Below are 25,158 nucleotides of genomic sequence, written 5' to 3'. Positions count from 1 at the left end.
TTTCTCAGGACATGTCCTCTTTTTTAGCCTTGTGTCCTGGAAAAGAACTTAAATGTCTTCCTTTCCCCTGTGAGTAGATAGCACATAGCCATCTTGGAATTAATACATTATATGTAATAGTTTTAATTTTTAGTGTTTAAATTATCCACATGAAATCAATATATGAGAGTCTTTAGCTTTTATTTTGTCATGTCCTACATTTTTCTTGAATGTCCTACATTTTGGGGTGCCTTGTCCTTCGTTTGTGATTATGACATCTGGTCACCCTGCTTCTGCATCTGTGAGCCCTTTGGGGACAGAGAACCAGTAATTGATTTCTTTTGTTTCTTAAACCACTTTGAACTATTGTTGAAAGGCAGTGTATAAATCTTCTGATGATGAAAATATGCTAACTACCAGTTGATTGATGGTCATTCTGCTGCTTTTTGCATCTGAATAAAATGATTCCACCCACCATGGAAAGTTGCAAATCCCCATCCACAAGTGAAGAGGCATTTTCCAATGAATTCCCAATTTTGTTGTTGTTCAGTCCTTAACTCTGGACTTAAGTTCAGACTTAAGTCAATCAACTTAAATTCTTAAGTTCAGTCCTTGGTGTCTGACTCCGCCTGCCCCCTGGACCACAGCACGCCAGGCCCCCCTGCCTACCACTACCACTACCTTCCAGAGTTTGTCCAAATTCATGTTCATTGCCTCTGTGTCACTATCTAACCGTCTCATCCTCTGCCATCCCCTTCTCCTTTTGCTTTCAATTTTTCCCAGGGTCAGGGTCTTTTCCCAGTGTTCTCCCTTCTCATTAGATGACTAAAGTATTTCAGCTTCAGCATCTGCCCTTCCAATGAACAGTCAGGGTTCATTTCTAGTACGATGTCTAGTACGATTTGATCTCCTTGTAGTCCAGGGGACTCTCAAAATTCTTCTCCAACACCATAATTCAAAAGCGTCTATTCTTCGGTGCTCAGTCCTCCACAGCCATACATTACAACTGGCAAAACCATAGCTTTGACTATACTCCCCTTAGTCAACAAGGTCTTGGCTTTTCATTGTCTAGGCTTACCATAGCTCTGCTCCCAAGAAGCAAGCGTCTTTTAATTTCAAGGCTGCAATCTCCCTCTGCGGTGATCTTGGAGCCCCAATAGTGTGGCTTCCCCCCCCCCCCTTCTCCCTTGTGCTTGGCAAGAGCAGCGTCTCCAAAGCAGCCCAGAGGAGGCGCTTATCTGCTTCCCCCAGTGCGGAAAGGGTTACGGGGAAGAAGTCGGAGGGGGGCCCAAAGGGGAAGAGCCGTGACGTTCCCGATCTCGCTCTCCAATCAAGATATAATCAACAGCCCCAGATCAGGCGAGACAGAAGGAAGAGAGGGCTCCAGACAGCCAGCCCTGCCTCTTTCCAGCCAGGCTCCCGGGGCTCCCTCTTCCCCACCTGTGCTGCCGCTCCCCCCTCCCCTCTCTTCCCCCCACCCACCCCTGGGTGTCCATTTCTCTTGCCCTGGGTGTCCCACCAGCTGCCAACCTGAAGTTTCTGGTGGTGCTGCTAGCCGCAGGGATGCTGGCGTTCCTTGGTGCAATCATTTGCATCATCGCCACCGTCCACCCTGCGGTCAGCAGCAGCGGAGCTCTCCAAGGTGCTGACAATGTCTCCAACGCCGCCGCCCTGCTGCCAGCCTCGACCTCCTCGGACAAGACGCTGGGAGCTCTCCATGGTGCTGGAGAGGGCTTCTCCACGGGCCCCCAGGACTCCTTGCTGGAGCTGCTGGCCAGCGCCCGTCCCCAGCAACACCAGCAGCTCTTCAGCCGCTTCCTGTGCACCCCGCTGGCCGCAGAGTGTCCCTCGGAAGGGACCCCCCAGGGGGACAGCCCCGGGGCAGCGGCCACTACGGAAGAGCTCTTTGCCCTGCAGAGCACCGCCGAGCAGCTCAGGCAGAGAGCGCAGCAGCAGAAGGACCAGATCCGCATAGACCAGGAGACCATCCGAGAGCTCACCACCAAGCTGAGCCAGTGCGAGAACGGGCTGGAACTTAGTTTCCAGGACAGCGCCTCGGTCTGGGGCGTCCCCAGGCACGACACGATGGGAGATCTGCCCTGGGACTCGCCTGCCATGATCCAGGAGCTGGAAGACGCCGTCAGGTCCCTGAAAGACAGGATCGACAAGATAGAGGTAAGGAAGAAAGACCCCTGGGTCTCTTACCCACTGATCCAAGAAGGTCCCCCTCTTCTTTCATCCCACTCCCTTCCCTTTGGCCCTTTTCAAGGCTCAGGCATGCACTGCCTCCCTCCTCCCAGCTTGCTGTAGCCAGAGGTTCCATTACTACTACATCATTAGGCATTTGCAAGTCTACTTCAAGCCTGTGGCTAGACAGGGCTCACTAGAGGGGAACCAGGATCTGCTGCCAGGAGGCAACTGCAGTCCATCTCTAGCACAACAAAAGGGAACATATGGCAACTTCCTTCTGCTCAAGTAAATTTAACTTCCAGGTAAATGCTGCAGAGAAGATGATCTGCACACATCGCCTTGGGTTCCCAGGCTGGTTGATCTCCGTTAGTATGCATATCCTTGTCTATGACTTCCCCTGCTCCCCCCCCCCAAAAAAAATGGGCATAGATTTATTAAAATGAAGCCTATCCCCTAATTTGAAAAATCTATTTAAAAAAATAAATTGGATAATCAGTTTGTGACTCTCCTTTTCTTTCCCCTTGTTTTCTGTCCAATGTTTTCAAATGACATTTTAATAATTTATGTAACCCAATGTAATTAAATCAAAAATATAATCTGGTAAATTATTCAGCCTTAACCAGAAAGGTGTGACTGTCTAGCTCTGGGACTTGTTGGTGTAGGAAGACTGTGTGTATATGTAGTTGGGGGGGGGGGGGAATTGTTGGTTGGCAAAAGGAGTACAATTTTATGTATTACATTCCTATAAGTCATCTCCTTACATTTGGTAAAAGACTGTAGTTGTTTTTGAAATTGGTTAGGTATATGCAAATGTATAGATAGAATTTGAGATTAAAAAAGGCACCTTTCTCCCTCCCCACCTTGTTTCTAAATAATATAAAATCTCCGAGAACATATTATTTCCAGTCAATTTTTAATTAATTCTCAGGAGATAACACTGTCTTTTCTTCTTTTGAAAAACTATATATTGTCAAAAGAGCTAAGGGGCATTTTACATACGCTATTGTAGAATCTGATAGTGCAACTACCTTGTGAAATATCATTTCATTTATTTTTCCTTTGAACCAGCTATTGCTTTGGTTCCCACATGTCTAGTTTCATCCTCATGTCATTAATTGCTTAGAAACATTTGCTTTCTTAGTTTTCCTGCTGGGCATCATCTTCAGCTGTCAGTACTCCCATCAGACACTCAGACAAGAAAAGAAATATAGTAAAACAAGTTTTTGGACCTAGATCCAGTCATTCTTTTGAAATGACTTTGAAAATCATACTATAGTATACTATACTACTAATACTAAAATAGTATTAGTATTAGGCAAGAAAAGAAATATAGTAAAACAAGTTTTTGGACTTAGATCCAGTCATTCTTTTGAAATGACTTTGAAAATCATACTATAGTATACTATACTACTAAAATACTATAGTATTTTGAAAATCATATTATATAGTGAGTTGTTTGGGGAAGCAAGAGATTACTTCATATCCATGTGCATTCCACACACTGGCGCAAGGGCATGTTTTCCTTTCTATATTTTCTGATCACACATCTCAGAATCCTTGCCCCAGATTCCAGTCTCCCATCTGATTACAAATGGATGAGAGCATGCCTTACACAAAGAGAAGGTGCTACAACGGACATACCTCTTGAGAGATGTTTCACGTTTTAAGATTGTAAGAAGGAGGGATGGAGGGTGGGAGAACGGGACCTCCATGTTCTGGAGATGTGCTTTGAGTAGCTGATGCTGAGATAATAGTTCATACACACAAACTGCCATCCTGCATCTCACATGGTTTGCCACTGAGTATACACTCAAAGGGAGCTGCCCAATCTCAGCTCTCAGACTACTGTACCTTTATTAAGAACATTTTCAAATACAGGTGTACATGTAAAGTAGCAAGAGGGTGCTCTATGTGTGTGGCAAGTGGACTTCCACAGTAGGTTTACCACTGAATGTGAACCTGCACACAGCAGTTCTCTCCTTTGGCTAAATCTTGCTCAGGTTGAACCCCAGCCTAGTTCAGTCTCCTGTGGGCTTGGGTCTTGATAGAAGCCTCTGTGTGTAGCCCAGGTTCCCACAATACATCAGTAAGAAGAAAGGTATGGTGGTTGCAACCAAGAAAGGTTGGTGGTCCAGACTGAGTTCCTTTGAGGGTTTGTGAGATCTGTAGTGATCATAGCTACTGAGTGCAATTGTCACCCATCTTACCCTATTATGCAGCTCAGTCCTCTGCGTGTCCACTCAGATGTAAGCCCCACTATAGTCCATGGGGCTTATTCCCAGGTAAAAGTGGATAGAATTGCAGCCTTAGATTATTTGGTTTGATCCCAGGCTTCTGGAGTTTCTACTCCTTCCAGTAATAAAGGAGTCTGCAGTGGATAAAGTGTCCTTAAAATAGAACATATTAAGCAATGTGCTTCTTTCTTGGATTCTATATGGCCAAGTTGTGAGTTGAGCTATGTTAATGGGTTTATTTGAAATGCAAGACACGGAGTTTGCCATCTTTGTTTGTTTGTTTATTATTACTAATCATGCCTAGAGCATGTTAAGCGTGTTTAAAAGGATTTACAAACCTCTCTCAACTACTTGTTAAGAATCCAGGTCTTCAAAATCCAAATATAACACTATTGGAGTGTGATGACTGTCTTATGAAGGTGTTCTTCTGTCAGTGAAGAATTGAAATATGGCCATAGTATTAATGAAGAAATAAGACTGATCATTGAACAAAATGTTCAATGAATGATCATTGAACAAAAGGGGCAAAAAAAGTCCTGCTGTCAGAAATGGCCCTCATGGTTCATTTGATTGACTTGTCTTCAGGACAGCTGAAGAAAATTCTCTCTCTCTCTTTCTCTCCACTCCCAGTGAGTTAGCAGCCTTTGCCGGGCACCTGTTCTCAGCTCATAGTCTGGATTGCACACTTGGATCTGTAAGGTGCTTGGTAGATGGATTTTCTACCTTTGGAAAAGGCATTAGATTTGATATCCTTTTGGTGGCACCTTCTAATGTGATGATCCCATGATCTTTGTCAATGAGTTAACTTATTGACATGTCCATTGTATAAATGGAGAGCTGAGTAGGGTTAAGAACCCAGATATCTCAGGTATAAATTCACAGTCTGCCCACTGCATCGTACCTAATCAAGTATCAGATGGTATGTTACAGTGAACCAATAACCAAGATTTTAACTGGATTTAAACAAATAAATAATTGCATGTATTAATAACAAGTGAAAACCCATGAACAATCATCAGTGCAGGGCTTCGTAAAGTTGAATTCTTCATCGGTCCATTTTCTCATTTGCCCCTTCTTACACAACCTCCTCCTCATTCAAACCCTTACTCACACCACTCATATAGATACCACTCTCCTATCACCTTCTATCACACAACCCCATTGACACACATGGTTAAATACCAATGTGACAGTGCTGCCTTCTCTGAATCCCTTCCCACTCATAATTCCACTGAGCCCCTAGTAGGCCTTGTGTACAGAGAGGTCCGCCCCCTCCCCCCAGCAATGGGAATGTCTGTAAATGCTCCAAAAAACCTTAGCAGCTGAGTCAATGGTTAGAGAAGTCTTATTTTGATATACTGGACCTCTTGGGTCCAAAAGCTGTGATGGTTACAAGGTCTGCAGTTTGCCTTTACATTCATGTTTGTTGGATATTTCTTATTTTGGAATCAAATTATAAAAAACATTAAGGACAGAAGGACTTACTAGTAAATTTTCCCCCTTCGTCCATTTATAACACATAATGAACTGGACTCACAACTGCAACCTTAATTGTGACAAACAAATCCTACTAACTATGGCTAATTTTGCCAGTTTGTGTCCTTCATGCTTCGCACTTTAATTTTGGTTATGATGGGGGATGGGCGATTCAACTCATAAGACTCAGACTCGAGTCATCAAATACGCATTCCCCAGACTCATAAGGACTTGAGACACGTGTTTTGTAACTAGAAGCGACTTGGGAGTTTTTCTCAGGAACAAGTGGAGACTCAGAAACTCGAGTTATTTTCTGGGGTTTATAAGGAACCGATTGGCACTTTCTGTATTGCTACACACACTCGAAGAACAGCAGAGCTTTTGTTTACCGATGGGATGGGGACATCAGGGGAGTTTTAAATGAGAACACACATTCACACTGCCAGCACCTCCATTTTTTTCTGTGGAGCTGCACCTGATTCATTTATCAAAATGACTCTAGTCAGACAGAGTCCCCAAAAGACTCTGGTTGAGTTGCCACTACGACTCAAGGGGGTGGGGACTCGGAACTCGACTTGAGTCTCGCTGTGGTGGGTCCGCACATCCCTGCTTATCATGATATTAGAAAGTTAGGAAGCAGGCAGTGGTGCTTGTGTTCTGGGGTTACTTATCAGCATGTTAACTGGATTTGATTTAAAAGTTGAACCTGGTATTCCTGGCCTGCATACACGCATATATTGAAACAGGAATGGGTGTGAGGGGGAGGTTACTACAGAGTGAATCCTACATCTCTGGCTTTCATTCCTGCCCATATCTGACTGGAAAGAAACCATTGGGGAATGCATGACATGCTGTTCACTTTAACCTTGATTTAAAGTGCCTGCCATAATTATCTCATTTGAAATTTGTTTGGTACCTCATTACCCATCTGGTGTACACATTTGGTCCCTGTTGTGTATATGCAATGTTGGGCAGAAATGGCTTTAAAAATGAAATTATTTTAATAGCTATTTCTTGCCCATCCTCCCTTTCTTTTCACTTTCAAATTGGCTGGGGTGGGAGTTGACTTCTTGATTGGCAGAAGTCCTACTAATCTATGCATGGCCCTACTCCAAGAAGGGAGGAAGTTGCTTTCTGATTGACCTCAGAGCAGGTCTATCAGTACCATGAAGACTGGCTTCTGTTCAATTAGAAAGGTTCCCCTGAGCATGAACAGAAGGCTGTTCATACGTATCACAAATGCAGTAAGCACACTTCTCAATTAGACTTGTCACTTTGTACATCTGTACTAAGCCTTCCAGTTCTTTCCTTTCACCAAAGTCTGGTGTTGCTGACAAGATTCAATCCCTGCCTGGTATTTCCAGGTTCAGGGCCTAGTAATTCACTGTTGTGTACTCCAAGTTTCCACAACACATCAGTACAAAGAAAGGCCTGTGGTAGCAACAATACCAATGTTGAGCCTAAAGGTAGAACATCTGAGGGTTGGTGAGATCTGTTCTGGTCATACTTATAGGGTGTAGTGATAGGGTGCACCCTTTGGAAGATTATTGGGTTTGAGTCTCAACTTGTGTAGGTTCTGATATTCCAGTTATAATTATTTTAGCATTCTACCAGGTCCTTTCAAAATCCACACTGATGCTTAGAGAAGAATCTACCATTGCAGAAGTTCCTTTCCTGTTTATCACATCCAGGTTAGGAAAAGTAGCTCGGGTAGTAGAAACTCTGTAAGGCAGGTCAGTATTATTATCCCCATATTGCAAATGTGGGCGTGAATTGAAGTTTGCCTAAGGCCAGCCAGTGAGTCTTTGGCTCACGAGATTTTACCCAAAGACTTCACATTCTTAGTTTCTTCATATTTGTATCATATACTTAGCTTCTACACTGCACTAGCTCTCTTGCACTCTCTTGTACCACAGATAAATTGAGACAACCAGGATAGTGTAGTGGTTTGGGAGTTGGACGTCAACCTGGAAGAGCCAGGGTCAAATCCCTGCTCAGCCATGAAGCTTCCTAGGTGACCTGGGGCCAGTCACCATCTCTCAGCCTCACCTAACTCACAGGGGTGTTGTGAGGATAAGAAGGGAGGACATATGTACACCACCCTGAGTTTCTTGGAGGAAGGGTGGTATAAAAATGTGGGGAAAAAATAATGTAAAGATTGAGTTCCCTTAAACTCATGTGGATGGCAAAAATCACATTAAAACCAATCCATAGAAAAAACAATGTCCTTTTGCTCAGTGATTTAAAAACAGCCTTGCTGACCTTTTGTAATGCACACAGAGGCAATCCAGATGCTTAGAAAGACTTCACTCTGAGGCCTCCCTTCCCGGGGCCCAGTGCAGGGAAAGAATGGAGGAGGTGATAAGGGTTTGCATTCTTTCAAATGCTAGGGAAAGGGAGGGGCCGTTTGCTTGGGAGTGAAGCTGTTCTAAGTGCCTGGAGAGAGAATAATTGATTTGTCTACCAGCTGCTCTCTCTCCCATTAACAAGGCTATTTTAAAGTCTTTTTTCCTTTGATTTAAAGGGCCCTTCTCATGGCTTTGAGATAAAACTGAAGATGAAAAATCTGTGGATAACTGGTTATACCTGTAGTGCCTATTTCAGCTACCAGGGGAATCTTTGCAAAGACAGGGACAGGATACATCCCATAGTTCCCAATGTTCTCTACAAATTGGATATTTGAGCAGCTCTCCTACACTCCCCTTCATCTCTTGAATGTGAATTTGTTGAAAGGTGGGATGCCATGAGGGTGGTAGATTTTCTGATGCCTTAGCAACTGATGACTTTTGATCTCCTTATATAAACGGGTGTGACTGGTTAACAATAAATGAACATACATCACGTATAAGGAGACTTGCGTACTGCAACATCACTGTCAATTAATCACTGGGGTGCTGTCAATTAATTCTCCCCTCCCCACCTGCTTTTTGCACTCCAGATGCTGGCATTTAACATGATTAATAGTACCTGGCATATTGCAATCTTTTTGATGGCTTGGCAACCCAAAAGCATAAGCAAGCCCCCACAGCCCACCCTCGCTTCAGCAGATGGGAAATGATGAGCTCACCCAACAGTTTTTTAATATGCTTCTGAATATTTTTGGAGTGGGATTTTTTTTTTTGTCCAAATATTCCCTGGTAATAAATGCCACCTACCCTGCATTGCTTTCAATCGGGTAATTGGGCATAGAAGAAAGAATGCCTTCATACCATTTGATCTGTTGAGTTGAAATTCCCTGGAGATGTACAGGGCATGCTCAGTTGTACTGAAAATGTCTGAGCTGCCTGGTCCTCATTAAGGTGCAAACCCCCCCTCTAGCTTTGCTCTGCTTTCAGCCTCAAAGCATTGCTCAGTCCCTGGGCAATTATGCCTGGATTTGCAAAAGAGCTCAGTCAGCTCCTGTTTGCCCAGATGCTGCCCTTTATTAATCATCTGCATGTTGGGAATACAACGGAAACTGTTAGAAGTACATGATATCTGACACTTGGGGCTCTTGCTTTGTTACCTCAAATGGGACTGTGCAGAACAGGGGAGTCTTTGAAACAGGATGGAGGTCTTCCGTGGCCCTCTGCAAGGGGTAAAGCCAGCCTTACAGTGGTGATTACATAGGGTGATTGATGCCAGGTACAGTGATGCCTCTTGATTGCCTTTAACTCTCTCTCCTCCCCACCTGCTTCTATGAGAACCAGAGCTGTGCATATTCCGTACTCAGTCAACAGACCATATCAGTTAAAAAGTATATGAGGGCCAAACTAGATGACACACCTATTGTGTAACTTGGGTTTGCATGCTCAGTTTTTCCTAATGTAAACTTGTTCCTCCTTACATTAGAGCAGGGGTGCTCAAACTTTCAACTTTAGGGATGCTGGACCTTTAACAAGTGTATAGAAGAGAGAATTTCAGCAGGTGCAGCTTGTCATCTGTGGGATGACAAGTTGCACCTGCTGCAATTCTCTCTTCTATACACTTGTTAAAGGTCCAGCATCCCTAAAGTTGAAAGTTTGAGCACCCCTGCATTAGAGGAATGTACATTAGGGGGAGGAATCTGGCTCAGGTGTTATTTACCTTAGGAGTCAAGCAGGTGGGGGGGATCCAGCTTAGGGCACTGTGGTGGCAAAGAGCTAAATTCCCCCTACCACAGTCCTGGTTTGGTCCTCCCTTAACTATTGACATTAGAAAACCTATAAAGCTTTTGGCCCTTCTCCATCTCTAGCAGGAGCATAATTAACCTGGCCATCTGTTAAGGCCAACTTCTGAGGTCCTTGTTTGGGCCAACTTCCCCTCCTCCTATCCCTGTCTTCAGAGATGAGCAGGTGATGAATGAAAGGAGGAACTTTTTAGTGGTGGCCTCCAAATGGTGGGATTTCCTTTTTGAGATATGTGTGTGGTTGTGCCCTGGTGGCTGTCTTTTCAGCACCAGGCAAAGTGCATCCTGTTTTCTGGGTCAGTTTATTATGGAATTGCCCAGCTTTGGTGTTTTGGGGTGAAATTCTATCCAACTGACCTAAACCCCATTGAGTTTAATGGAACTTACTTCCGAGAAGACATAGGATTGGGCTCTTAATCCCCTTTGAGAAACATGTTTTTAACCAGCTGGGTTTGTGATTTTTTTTTTTAGGTGCTGTGTGTCTCTGTGTTTACTGATGTTTTACAGTTTTTATTCTCTGTGTTTTAAGATAACTCTATGAATTGCCTTGAGATCTTTTTGGAATAAGGTGGCATATAAACCCCAATCAATCCAACCATCAGACAAGATGCAGAACAAACACAGATTTGCCCAATATATACGTATTATAGTTTTGGGGCAGAATTTGCCACAGACTGCAACCTTTCTGTTTCCACACAGAGCGCCAACAGCCCTGATCTGAGTCATAGTCACAGCCTTGCATCTAGAAAAGTGATATTGATTTTATTTATTTAAAAGATTGATATACCGCCTTTCCTATAATCAAGGTGGTGTACAGGTTGAAATAAAAATACAATAAAAAACATAAACAAAACATATGAATAAAAACCACTGGAAGGAATTTAAAATCACAAAGTTGAACAATACAGATAAAATATAAAAAAAACAGCAGTAGCATAGAAACAATGACATAAAAGCAGCAACCAAGGGTAAAAGGGATTCCTAAGAGGTTCTTCCTCCCTCCTCAAAAACCAAGTGAAATAGGTTTTTTGACCCCTCTGGAAACCATATATAGAATGGGCTGTTCTAAAATATTCTGGTAATCGGTTCCAGAAATGTGGCATTACAACAGAAAAGGCCCTGCAAACCGCCGCCATCCCCTTGGCTTCAGATGGGAGCAATATCCTAAGCAGGTCAGTCCACAGCAGTGGACAAATTACTTGCTGTTGTGTTTGCAGACTTCTTTAGCGGGAGAGAACTGCCAATTCATGTCGCTGGGCTGTCAGATATAAGGAATTCTATCCTTCTGCCATAGCCTTTTGTGTCTGCATTGGGAGCAATCTGTGTGTAGAATTTCTTGCCCACATGCAGCTGGTCCTCGTGAAGGTTCAGAGTCAACTCTACCATGAGGTATGTGGGGGAGGATACCTCAAGCATCAGATTGGGTGCTCTATTAAGAGGGTGGTGTTCAGACCTGCATGAATCAAGAGGAAGCAACTCATGTCCAAATTCCTGCAAATGGACAGAGCTGGCTTTGCTGTCAGGGAACACAGGCAAAGCTGATGTATTATCTTTCAGTTGTCACTCAGGCGGCAGAAGAAATCCCTGAAGGCAGAACATGGAACACTTGGAGTTGGCATCCTTAAGAACATAAAAACAGCCCCGCTGGATCAGGCCATAGGCCCATCTAGTCCAGCTTCCTGTATCTCACAGCGGCCCACCAAATGCCCCAGGGAGCACACCAGATAACAAGAGACCTCATCCTGGTGCCCTCCCTTGCATCTGGCATTCTGACATAACCCATTTCTAAAATCAGGAGGTTTCACATACACATCATGGCTTGTAACCCATAATGGATTTTTCCTCCAGAAACTTGTCCAATCCCCTTTTAAAGGTGTCCAGGCCAGATGCTGTCACCACATCCTGCGGCAAGGAGTTCCACAGACTGACCACATGCTGAGTAAAGAAATGTTTTCTTTTGTCTGTCCTAACTCTCCCAATGCTCAATTTTAGTGGATGTTCCCTGGTTCTGGTGTTATGTGAGAGTGTAAAGAGCATCTCCATATCCACTCTGTCCATCCCCTGCATAATTTTGTATGTCTCAATCATGTCCCCCCTCAGGCGTCTCTTTTCTAGGCTGAAGAGGCCCAAACGCCATAGCCTTTCCTCATAAGGAAGGTGCCCCAGCCCAGTAATCATCTTAGCCACTCTCTTTTGCACCTTTTCCATTTCCACTATGTCTTTTTTGAGATGTGGCGACCAGAACTGGATGCAATACTCCAGGTGTGGCCTTACCATAGATTTGTACAACGGCATTATAATACTAGCCGTTTTGTTCTCAATACCTTTTCTAATGATCCCAAGCATAGAATTGGCCTTTTTCACTGCTGCCACACATTGGGTCGACATTTTCATCGACCTGTCCACCACCACCCCAGGATCTCTCTCCTGATCTGTCACAGACAGCTCAGAACCCATCAGCCTATATCTAAAGTTTTGATTTTTTGCCCCAATGTGCATGACTTTACACTTACTGACATTGAAGCGCATCTGCCATTTTGCTGCACATTATCATGCTCTGAATGGTGGTTCTGGAACAGAGTGTCCTCTCCAGTGCGCGAAGCCTGGGTAAAGTAGATATGGAGGATAGACTGTTTCCCATGCAGCAAATTTCCCCCTCTCCATGTCACTGAAAAGGTCCAATGGAAAGGCAGAAGCTAATATGGTTGGTTCCAGCGGCATCGCAGGAGTTGCCAGAATGTGACTGTGTTCAGCCATGAACTGCCTCAGGGACTCCAGCTCCGGATTTTGCCTCAAGGTTGACTCCTGAAGCCTTTTCCATAACTGGATGTAGCCACAAGGCAGTGGTGGTTTGGGATCAGAGTTTTCTTTCTCTCAGGTGAGCTGCCTTCCCAGGCTGACAAGTCCCATCTACCCAGTGGCTGTTTAGTCGCCTCTTAGGACAAGTACAGCCAAACTGAGGGCCTATTCTTATCCCCAGCACACAGGGGAACACTTGGAGTGTGTGGTCAGCAAGTCTTATACATCTCAATGCCAGTGTCAGAGCCAGGACTGTAATTTCTAAACGTGAGAGGGGTGGGGAGGGAGGGAGGGAGGGAAGGAAGGAAGGAAGGAAGGAAGGAAGGAACAATTTTTTTAACAGAGCTGGAATTTCATTTAGAAAAGGCAACAGAAAGTAGAAAGTGGAGAGGGAGAGAGAGATCTCCTTTCATTATTCAATGTAGGGCAGATTTTCATGATGCTACCAACAGCAACCAAAGCTAAACCGCTTTTTCTATTAACAGATGGAGTCATACATGAAAAACAGGGATATGACATTTAAATCCATAACTAGAACAACCAAAGGGTGCAGCAGACAGTATCATGACACCCTTTGTCAAAAGCAAGCAGATTCAATAGATCAGAGAACCTCTCAAGCATTTGGCAACATAAATGGCAAAAAAGAGCCCATCCCACCAGCAGGCAACACAATGGAAAAACCCTCAAAAGCTCATCAAAAATTGTGCACCCCCCTCTCTTCCCCTAGTGGTTTTTCATCCTTCCCTTTCACTTTTTGGCTCTCCAGATTTTCTCATTTTGTTGGGGATATGGCATTTGAAAGGAGACGTAATATGGTACATATAACCTGCTGGGGAATGAATCCAGATGTATCAGGAGCATCATCAAGCTGATGGAAAGTGGCAATGGGAGACCTGCAGGTGTCTTCCTAATGGCCAGCTCATTTAGCTCACTGATCAAGGGAACAGTGTGAGTCTCCGAGTCAAGTTCACAGTACCACTTGCCAAAAAAAAAAAAAAATCCAGCTGAAGTGGAAGGCACAGAGGTCCAAAGATCTCTCTTCCATCATCAGCGCCCATGATTCAATTACCGCATTTGCAGTTACTTCTTTGCTTTCAACAGTGGGATGAAATAGAGAAGCCCTCCAGCAGGGTGACTAAAGAGCACAGTTTTCCCCCCCTCTCATCTCTGGATGAAGTGTTTTCCTGTTGATTCACATCCTCTTGGCAAGAGCATCATCAAAGCATTTCTATTCGATACGCTACGCAAGACGCTTCATTTTGCCTGCTGGAAGTGGTGCTTCTTTTCCCTTTGATAGCAGTGGAGCTTGGGTCGCTTTTGAAACAAGTGGTAATATTTTATAAGTATGAATCATAAAGGGCCACTGTTGCTTGAATGAGTGCTCTCGGAAAGGGGGGCAAAACCAACCAAGTTTCCCTTGGTGCAGGCACAATGCAGCTCTTTATCTTTCACAAGATAGAGCTGGGAAGGGGGGAGAAACAGCAGCTCATTTAACAGCCTCAGCCTTTGTTGACTGAAGGCCTTGTGCTTGTCTTGATTCATTCAGTGCTATGCAAGGCACACAAAGACTCCGGGTCAGGACCCAACTCTGTGAGAAGTAGCAATTTTTCCACTGCAATTTGTCTCGCCTGACAACCAAGATTGCAAGTTGGCTCCGTACATTATAATCAGTAGATATACTATCTTCAAGGGATTGATGTGGGGTGTCTTAAGGGGGCAGTACCCAAGAAACAGAAAGAAAAACACAGCTGCTGTTTGTTCGACACCAATATGTGGAGAAGAGGTATCTGAGAACTAGGAAGCACCCACATGGAAGCCTTAGCTAATGTTGGCTCCTGAGCACATCGTTGCTTCCTGTTTTGTTTGTTCTCAGGATTTGTATGTGATGTTTCAGCTGGAGAGCTCTCAGAGGCACAATCATGATTTTAAAAAAATACAATAATTTCTATCTTATGGACAACCGGATGGTGCAATGGTTTGGGAGTTGGACTTAGACCGGGAACATCTAGGTTCAAATCCCTGCTTAGCCATGAAGCCATGTGGGTCACCTTGGGCCAGTCACTTTCTCTCAGGTCCACCTTGCAAAAATATGTCAACCTTGCAAGGTTGTTGCGAGGACAAAAGGAGGGAAGGAACCATGTACACCACCCTGAGCTCCTTGGAGGAAGGGCAGTATAAAAATGTGGAAAATACATATTAGCATCAAGAAAAGCCTAAATGCAACTGATAAAACCAGGGGAAGTGTCAAAAATATGTCACCACGCAGGCACATAATGGACAAAGAGGAAGGTCATTCCTGTGATGTGTGAAGGGGGTCCAAGTGTCTGAGGATGCAAGGGCATCCTGGTTCACACAGGAGTCCATGAATACCTGATGAGAAGCCTCTGCAACAGCTCTAAATTCTGCCAACTGCTACCGACACCCATCAAACACCTCTTTCCAACACTCCTCTCAGTGCTGCCACCTACGCACTTCCTCTTTCCTTTCCAGCAGCAGCTTTTTGCAGCAGAGAGAAGGTTTGTTCTTCTTGGTTGTAAGAAGAAGAATCCAAGTGGGGCCAGAGGAAGAGGCTTATGGGCAGATGTACCAGAAGGGGGCTGTGCATGAATGACTGGCCTATAGCAGCTTGTCAGCACCCATGACAGCTACAGGCCCAAATCCTAACCAACTTTCCAGCACTGGCAAAGCAGTGGCAATGGGACGTGTGCTGCATCCTGCAGTTGGGTGGCACTGAAGGAGGCCTCCTCAAAGTAAGGGAATGCTTGTTCGCTTACCTTACCTTGAAGTTGCATTGCCCTTATGTCAGTTCTGGAAAGTGGGTTAGGGTTGTGCCCACAGTCACTCAGAAGTTGCTGACAAGGTGAACTGCATGAACTGGAGCATGGACAGCCAGCTCTCAACAGTTGGTGGTGGAACACAGTTATTGCCTGTTATTGCCTGTTATTCAGGCCTTCCAATCAAAGGCCTTCCCATCAGTAAAACATAAGTAAAAGGAGCACTTGCATCTCTCTAGGATGTCTAGGAGTTAGACTGGCAGCTCCTAGGGATAAGGTGTTCTCCGCAGTGGTGGTGGTGCCTGGTTATGAAACTGCCTCTCGTGGGAGGCCTGCTGCATGAGAATCTTTGAGCATGAAGCTGTTCCTGTTCCAAAGAGCGTTCGGAGTGGTGTGAGGGATGGTTTCAGTTTTTGCCACAGGGACGCCTTTCATTTATGGTGCTTCTGTTAGCGATGGTTCCTTGTTTTAAGGAATTGAGCAGTCTACTGGCTTTGTAACCACAGACCCACGGCAGGTGAAAAGGCAGGCTAGAAATGAAACGAACATGCAGTTTGTTTCCTAGTTGCCAATCTAGGTCAAGAAGGTTGTTAGGAAAGCTCAGCTGGGAAAGCAGGGCAAATGTAGAAGCAGCTGTTACCAGGCAGGTAGCAAGCGGGAAGTCTCTAACAAATCACTTACGCAAAAACAAGCCAGGCAGGTGGCTGAGGAATCTGTGTTATGAGACCTGGATTGAGAGGTGAGGCAGAGAAAGTGAAGCATGATTGCTGGCCAGGCTGGTTTGGACCGTGTTTTTATGCCTCACCACTCAGTTCACCTGAGCTGGTTGTACTCTCAGGTGCTCCCCCCCACCCCCGCAGTAATTGATTAAGCTGTGATTATCCAGAGGCCTTTTGTACCATGACCTCCACTCAGGCCAACACAGAGCACAAGAGCTGAGCAGAAATGTGCCTTGCAAACTCGGTTCACTTTAGAGCAGGGATGTCAAACATAAGGCCTATGGGCCGAATGCAGTTCCTGGAAGCAATTTATCCAGCCCCCGATATCACTGGGCTCTCTCGTATCTTGAAAATATGAACAAGATTTGCCCACGTCCTCTTCTGTCATTTGAAGCCAATGAGTTTCTATGTGAGAACAGAGTGCTTATTTCTGGCCTTTACCTGCTTAATGATGTCACTTTCTGCTTAATGATGTCACTTCTGGCCCTCAGAATGCTATCTTCAGCCCTCTGTGTGAAACGAGTTTGACACCCTGCTTTAGAGAGCCTCTGCTTCACTTGTATATATTTTTTTTAATTGAATTAATGAAGAGGATAGAGATGTGAGTCGTGGTAAAATATAATGGAGTTGAGGCACATGTAGTTCGGTGGAAGACAGGAATACCAATACCAATTAGCAAAGAGGGCCACGCATGGCTTGCTTGTATTTCAATCTAGAACAGAGTTAAGAAGTGAAAAAGTAGGATGCAGATGTAAAAGGGGATGTGTTCTCATATATTCTTCCTTAAACATCTTCAGTCAGCCAGTGCCACCAAGATATGCCTGGCCTTATGCTCCTAACAAATCTGCGCTGTCACCTGGGCTGGTTGGTGGGCTTCTGCCTTGTATGGCCATCCGGCCTGCTCAGTTACCCTGCTAGACAAAAGGCTGTTTTGCATAGATTTACATCATGAACCGGTGCAGATGGACACGGGCCTGCTGTTGCACTCGACCTTTCCCTACTGTGCATATTGCTACAAGGCGATATATGTTGAATAATTATGAGTTGAGCAGCTCTGGCGGTAATTAGGAGGGCCCTCATCAAAAGAGAGAAGCAGTCTAAAGAGTCCTGCTTCCCTCCAGAGGAGCCTTTGCCGTGATGAATGAGCACAGTAGGGGTCATCAAGGGCTTGGGACCTCCAAGCCTTTTGACTTTTAGCTCTTTTCTCCCACACAGGATTGCAAAGGGGGAAGGCCTACCCTGATGGTGATACTATTACTGGGTAATGGCCTGTGAAATGCCCTGGGTGGAATGGGGAGAGAAGGCCCCTTCCCCTTGCATTTCCCTTGCCCTGCCCATCCCCTCCCTTTCACTCCATCTGTGTCATTTCTTTCCTTTGATTCAGCCACCTTGCTGCAACTTCTCTCACTCTCTTCTCTGTTCCTTCCTGTGTATTATCATTGCCACCATCAGCTCTGCTCCTGCCACCAGAATTCCTATGCACAGCCAGGGAGGAAAGAAGGGACACCCTGGACAGCCATTTGGGACACCGCCTTGTTCTGCTCCCTAACAGTGCTAGCTTTGGACCAAGCAGGATCCTCTGCTCAGGCAGTTTCCATTCCGTAGACCAGTTTCAGGAAAGCGGGGAGGAGAGAGGCAATGCAGCATCTCCAGCTTATTGCCTTCCTCTTGTCCCTGAACCAGGTTTCCCCAACCTGTGCTTTAAATCAATCACTGCTACCTGTATTTGAAAAGAAGGATAGGTACACATATTATTTTTCCCTCCGTGGCTAATAGCAGCTTTGGAAGCCAGTTTGACTCTGGTCTTTCCTAGCCCTGGCTAGAGTTGCCAAGGATTGAATCTGAACCTTTTAAAAGCAAAATGTGTGCTCTGCCACTGAGCTTTGCCAGCATAGGTAGGAGTGAGGCCAACTGGACTGAAACATCAGGGCAATTGGGTCTGAGGTGGGTGAAGTTTGGATGTTACTAAAGCACCGTAGCACTTGGTGGTTAGAATTCTTGAATAGAGAGACAAGGCCTTTTAAGCATAGGTAGGAGTGAGGCCAACTGGACTGAAACATCCAGCATAGGTAGCATAGGTAGGAGTGAGGCCAACTGGACTGAAACATCAGGGCAATTGGGTCTGAGGTGGGTGAAGTTTGGATGTTACTAAAGCACCATAGCACTTGGTGGTTAGAATTCTTGAATAGAGAGACAAGGCCTTTTAAACACATTTTGCCATTCTGCAAGCCTCTTGGCAGGATTGGTTAATACCGGTAAACGCCAAGTTGTGGGTGCTGTCTGCATTAGCTGTGTAATACCTGCTGTGATCTCTCAGCATATAAACTCACAGAACGTAGAGCCTCCACTCTGCTAAGAGGATTAGCGAAGTCTCCGTGTGATGGCAAAATGATAGACTTTGTCTCAAAGGGGCAGCAAAGAAACCCGCTTCATGTCCATCCACTTTTGTTACTGGTTCAGGAAAGACGTTTACAAGAAAATTGTCCTTTGAGTGAACAGAACGCCAGGGATGACGTTTTACATATCGAATTACATGAGCATGGAAAGGTCAGGAAGAGTAGCTTACTGACACATTTCAAGATGTATTTAGGGCACGGGTGTTCAGGCAGATTCTTAAAGGCAAAGATACTAAACGTATTTAGATTGCGGGGTTAAAAGGGAACCTGTCAGCAGTGGACTACAAGGACCCAGCATGTGGGAAGTTTAAATAAATTCAAGTCCTGGCCATGCTGGGAGCAGAGTTGGATTTCAGATTCACCTGAGGATGAGTCTGGAGTCAGAATCAATTCCAGGCCAAGATCTGAGCTGAGAAGTCTATCTGAAGGGGGTGGGGTGGGGAAGGGAGGTCGCAAACAATTATGCAGGCAGAAGAAACTGATGGAGAAAGTCATCAGTTGAAAGAGGAGCAGGTAGGGAGAACATGCAGGCAAACAGGCAGTGAAGGACCCTGGAGGAAAACTGGTGACACAAGCATGGGCAGAGTCAGACTGCTCACTAGGCAAAAACCCAGGCCTGGCCCAATAGCATTGATAGTAAACAAGGTCAGGAGGACCGCACAGGCTATTGGGGGGAAATATATGGCTGCCTTACACTGACTCAGCCACTACATCAGCACTCATGAGATCTTGTAGGTTTGAGTGATCAGGCAGCATCCCACAGTGGTCATTTGCTTTGTTTCTTTAACAGAGCACACAAAAAAATATCAGGGCCTGTACAGCTGTCTTCCATGGATCACTGGTTCATCAGTACAGACAAATTGGCAGTAGCTCTCCAAGGTTTTGAACAAGGATTTTGTCAGCCCAACCTGGGGGTGCTGCCAGGGGTCAAACCTGTGAACTTCTATACATAAAAGAGCTGCTCCACCGCGGAGCGAAGGATCCATTCCTATGGTAGTGGGTGGTGATGGACCGTGTCCTTCTGCCCACGATTACACCATCTTCCTCCAGCTTGCAACTGTGCCCAAGCAATGTTGACAGCCCGCAAAAACAGAGTCTCATGGTGCCTTTTTCAGCAAGGCTTTGAAGCTTTGCTACAAATTTTGTTGCTGAGATATGGTTTTGGTTGTCTCTTGCTGACTGCTTTTAGTGATGATTGTTGTATTTGAATTTTGCCTGAATCTGAAGAATGGGGTATACAATTTTAAAATAAATCAAGTTTGACTCCTGACTTGTCACTGGCCTGTTTTTCATGGCAATTCAATTGTTTCTATCTAATCAGTCTTTTGGTATGATGTCTGTGCTCTGATATGTTTAAAAAAATCTGACTACTCTTTCTTCTTATTTTTCTCCTTTCCGTGAGTACAGCAGGACATCCCAGCCCGAATAAATGCGACTTCTGCCCCAGTACCAGCCCAAGAAACAATCCACACTAAAATGGAAGAACTGGAGGAGCAGATTCTCTCCAAGATTTTGGCTCTAGAGAAAGAACGCTCGTCCGTCACCAGCAACAGCGATCAACAGCAGCAAGATGTAGAGAAGGAACTGGATGCCCTTCAAAACCGGGTTGCTGAGCTTGAGCACGGTCAGTCCTTGCAAGGAAGGGCACTGAGGGATCTCACGTTCATATATCTCATAGTATCTCTATTTCCTGGGGCATTTCCAAGCAGAGAAGTTTGTATCAGCCCACCAGACATAAATCCACAATCTATGCAAGGAAGCTTTCAGTTCCCAGATTGACTGCTGCTAGAGCTCAAAGACTAATATGGGCAGCCAGGCATTTGTGGTCCAAAGGAGCAATGGTTGCACTATATAGGTCCCCCTGGCTTGACGTACTTCCTTGCTGTTTTGATGCTATCATTACCGAGGAAGCTGCTATCTGGACCTGCTCTTAGATTGTTGTTTCCCAGATCAACAGACTTTTGTTACTTAGTGGGTTTGCCAGCAGAGGTTTCTCATTGCTCAGAATCTCCCTTTTGGTTACTCATCTGGAAATGTTGGTCACATTGAGCCTCTGTGGTATCCAAAACCCACTCCTAGATGCCTGCAATTCACACAGATTTCCCCCCCCCCAACCCCATTGGTTACCCCTCAGCAACATCATATTGTGTTATAGCTAGATTTCAGTTGAAGCAAAGATAGGCTACAGAACCTCCTTTCAATGCCCTGAAACAGATGAAGCAATAGTAACAAAGACAGACTGAAAAATCACAACCAGCCTTCATGAATTGGTAACTAGAGTGAAAGATGACCAGATCAGAATGTGCCATCCCCAGGCAGGCCTGACAGCCCTTCATTTTAGAAATTAAGCACCAGACAGGCTTTTCAGCATCAGACCGCAGCTTGAAAAATGCTTGAGGCCTTGATTGCTCTCCAAGAACTGTTTGCAGCCTTGGACACCTATATTCACAGTGGTGGTATTGTCTGGTATAGACAGGTATGATTTGATTTCAAGAAGTAGAGATTACTGATGAACATGCCTTATCCTGAGCTGGCCCATTAGTTCATTGGGGTCAGCATGCTCTATGCTGACTGGCAGTAATTCTCCCGGCCAGGGTTTCAGGTAGGGCTGTCTCCCACCTCTAGCTGGAGGTGCCACCAGCAATTGAACCTTGGGACCTTTTGAATGCAATCAGATACTTTACCACTAAGTTACAGTTTATCACCATACTTCTCAGGCTGTTACCTTCTATACTCTCCGTGGCACCTCACTGCTGTCCTTATCCTCTTTCTTACCCCTGTTTCTCTGTTACGCACACAGAGACAGCAGCCTTCAAAGCTCCAGATGCTTTCAAAGTCACCATCCCCGTACGAAACAACTATATGTATGCCCGGATGAAGAAGAGCCTTCCGGAGCTTTATGCCTTCACCATCTGCATGTGGCTGAAGTCCAAGGGCCCAGCAGGGGTGGGCACCCCTTTCTCCTATTCCGTTCCTGGACAAGCCAATGAACTTGTGTTGTTGGAGTGGGGGACAAATCCCATGGAGCTGATAATTAATGACAAGGTAAAAAAGGCTAAGATATTAGCATGAACAATGGAGTGCTTAACTTCCCTGTGACATACATAAGCCCCATCATATTTGCAAAAATCACTTGCATTAAGTATTTAAAAATATTTTTACTTATCTCTGCCTAGGCCTCCTGGTGGCCTATGGATTTCCTCGGACCCATGCTAGCTATGTAGCTGGTGTATGTCTAAGGAAAGAAAGGGGGCAGGGCGGAGCAAAAAATGGGGGATAGGATCTGGTGTTCACTTGTGCCTTTGAACCCCATGGTCAACTCCTGCCCTCTTACTCCCCCTCCCACAGTTGACATGGATGTGCTTACCCCTTCCATCATTTTGCTTGGATATCTCTCTAATCACGTGGGGAAGTGTGTCATCCAGACGGCCTCCCTAGTTTCAGCTCTTTTAAATGGAAAAACAATCATCCAGGAGATGGTACCATGTTTAACATCATGTCTGATTTGGCCCTTTAAAAAGACATACCCTTCCTGTGCCCTCAGCTGGCTTCGCCACAGCTTGATGTTACTTTTCTCTCAGTTGGGCTCTGAGAGTCGATGGGAGAAAATTATCTGGGGGAGGGTGGGCTTCAGGGACATAAGCAACAGGCAGGGAGAAACGTTTTCTAATTAAAATAATGCCAGGGTACAATCAGAATTGGAACCATGGTAATGGCAAAGCATAAAAGCCATCTCCAACTCTCCTCCACCCCAGTTTTGACTCTTTTCACACAAGCCAATGTGCACTACTTTAAGATGTAAGGGGGGGAAAAAACACATTCAAAACATGCTATTGTCATAACATGTAGTTTGGACTTTAAAATCAGACTCTCACTTTTATTCAAGATTGGGGCAGACTTACATTTAAAGAAACAGAACATCAGTCATGTACTCGCCAGGGTACCCTTGGCTTTCCGTCTTCCTTCCAGACCACAAACTACCAAAAAGTATGCGCTGTACTCACTGCTTTTGAATTGAGTCTGTAACAAAGTGAGCCTTATGGGAATTGTAACTGAATGAGTGAACTCCACAGGGGAGAAATGAGCAAGAGCTATAAATACAACCAAGTTTCCAATGAAATTGCATTGTCAGTTGAAAGAACATACATTTGGAAGATGGAAGAACATACACTTGATGAAGTGGACTCTAGTCTACAAAAGCTTATACCACCATCAATCTGTTAGTCTTTCAGGGGCCAAAAGGCTCTTCATTGCTTATGCTGCTCTCTCTCTCTCTCTCTCTCTCTCTCTCTCTCTCTCTCTCTCTCTCTCTCTCTCTCTCTCTCTCTTTTTCTCCAAAATCTAATTGCACTGCACACTTCAAGGGAAAAGCAATCTCGTGACATGGCTGTTCTCTTTTGTTGTGAAGGTTGCTCAACTGCCCATGAGTCTAAAACCTGGGAAATGGCACCACGTCTGTGTTACCTGGATCACACGGGATGGCATATGGGCAGCATACCAAGATGGTGAGGAACGTGGCGCCAGTGACAACCTGGCATCTTGGCACCCTGTCAAGCCTCATGGGGTGATCATCCTAGGCCAGGAACAGGTAGGTCCGAGTATTGTGTCATCTGGGAAAAGATTAGCGTTTTGTAAGGAACCTTCCCAGCCTTTGAGGGGATATAGCTCAGTCTCAAAAGAGCAGAATTTCACAACATCCGGGTTGGACAGCATCCCAGCCATGCCACAGATATCGTCCAGGAACCTTAAGGCCACCCAAGTTTCTAGTTTGGAGTGGGAGTAAATTGTTATATAGCTCTGTACTTCCCCAAAGGGATGAGCACCCAGAAGTTTCCCAAACTCTTAGTTTTGCATGGTAACACAAAAACTGGACATGCAGAAAGCAGTGAGTGGAGGAAAGGAGAGGTCTTCGCACTCCATACTATTCAGCGGTTTGCATATCCATCCCTGGTACCGCCAAGTTAAGAAAATAAGTAACCCACAGCACTGAATTCCCAGAACCCAACTGAAACAAAGCTGCCATTTGCAGGCTACAGGGTGAGAACACATATTGGCATAGAGATGGGCCCCATTTCAAGCCCTGATACTTGCTGTTCATAGGATTTCATATAGCTGGGCTAGAAAAGGACCTCTGCCTGAGATTCTGGAAAGTCACCATCAGTCAGAGTGAAATATATTGGGGTAAATGAAACCACAGCTTGACTCATTATAAATAGAAGTGTTTGAAAATGGTGTTATTTACTCAGCCCTTGTGTTTGGTAAGACATATGCTGCAATCTCATCTTACCGAAACAAATACCTCTAATTATAAGGCAACTTCAGGTGTAGATATGGGAGCCTTTATGCACCTCTATGTATCCTCCTTTCCCTCCATAATGTTTTTGTCTATTTACCTGGCATTGATTACCTCCCAAAGGAGTTCCACTGCTATACGACAGCTTGCTCTGCACCTACAAAAATTCCCTTTTTCACAACTAGTGAAAGATGCTTCCCAACTACTGTCCACACCTGCACAATTAGGTCACCCTGTCTATTTCCTCCCCTTTTGTTCCCGTCAACTTCCTCATTCCCAGGATGAAAACAGGAACAGCCGATCAAGCTAGGGTTTTTTTTTCCAGCTTGTTGGCTTTGTTTGCACTTGTAAAGGATCTTCTTCTTTATTCTTCTTGATGAAAGGAAGCCCCATAGTTTAGGAACAAGATCCTGAGTTGAGCATCAACGGTGTTATTTAGCAAGGCAATGTATTCTATCACTTAATCTCAAACCTCCTGCTTTCATTATGATTTAAAGAAAATCTGTGACATCTTTAGAAAAGATACATGAAAGGATAAGATAATGACCATCTTTAACTATTACATTTTCTTTCTCTTCCCCCCCCCCCCAATCTCTCATATTTCTTCTACTCCCATGTTTTCCCTTCTATTTCTTTTCTTCACTCCTTTTTATTTCATGGTATTTTTTTTTTCCTGGGTATAATCTATTCTTTCTTCCCCTTTATTCACCTATTCTGCCCCCATTTGCCCTCTGGGCATCATTTTCCCCCATTAATTACCATAGGATACATTGGGTGGAAGATTTGATGCCACTCAGGCCTTTGTTGGTGAAATTTCTCAGTTCAACGTATGGGATCACGTCCTGACGCCAGCAGAAATCATGGGCCTGGCCAACTGCACCAGTCATCTGCACGGCAACATCATCCAGTGGGATGAAAAACTAGTAGAGGTCCATGGAGGGGCAGCCAAGTTGAGCTATGGGATCTGTGAGGAGAAGATGAAGGCATGAGAGGGCCTTGACCCCACAAAAGGAAAGGAGCACGAAAGTTCACTACCCTTCCTTCAGCCTACCTAAGGAATGAGGCAGGAAAGGGTCTTTTTTTGCCATACAGAAACATCTTGGAGTCTGAATTGGTCTGGAGAGAGCTGTGTGTGTTGGTGCGTGTATGAG

General features: G+C 44.9%; 1 protein-coding gene across 1 annotated transcript; it reads left to right on the top strand.

Annotated features, from left to right (window-relative positions):
* The first annotated feature begins 1,515 nt into the window (after nucleotides 1-1,515).
* Nucleotides 1,516-24,996, top strand: NPTXR (neuronal pentraxin receptor). The gene is made up of 5 exons (XM_066633214.1): nucleotides 1,516-2,154; nucleotides 20,122-20,338; nucleotides 21,515-21,759; nucleotides 23,123-23,302; nucleotides 24,772-24,996. The coding sequence occupies exons 1-5, from the start codon at nucleotides 1,543-1,545 to the stop codon at nucleotides 24,994-24,996; spliced, it is 1,479 nt and encodes a 492-aa protein (XP_066489311.1). The 5' UTR covers nucleotides 1,516-1,542.
* The last annotated feature ends 162 nt before the right edge of the window (nucleotides 24,997-25,158 follow it).

Source organism: Tiliqua scincoides, chromosome 7 (assembly GCF_035046505.1).
Source record: "Tiliqua scincoides isolate rTilSci1 chromosome 7, rTilSci1.hap2, whole genome shotgun sequence".
NCBI lineage: Eukaryota > Metazoa > Chordata > Lepidosauria > Squamata > Scincidae > Tiliqua > Tiliqua scincoides.
Note: the sequence above shows the minus strand (reverse complement) of the source record. Positions and strands in the feature narration are given on the sequence as shown.

What these genes read in the sequence shown, in the direction of transcription:
- NPTXR (XM_066633214.1), top strand. Translation starts at nt 1,543, where the DNA reads ATGCTGGCGTTCCTTGGTGCAATCATTTGCATCATCGCCACCGTCCAC. An exon ending in ACAGGATCGACAAGATAGAG is followed by an intron (nt 2,155 to 20,121) that starts GTAAGGAAGAAA and finishes CCGTGAGTACAG; the next exon opens with CAGGACATCCCAGCCCGAAT. An exon ending in GGTTGCTGAGCTTGAGCACG is followed by an intron (nt 20,339 to 21,514) that starts GTCAGTCCTTGC and finishes TTACGCACACAG; the next exon opens with AGACAGCAGCCTTCAAAGCT.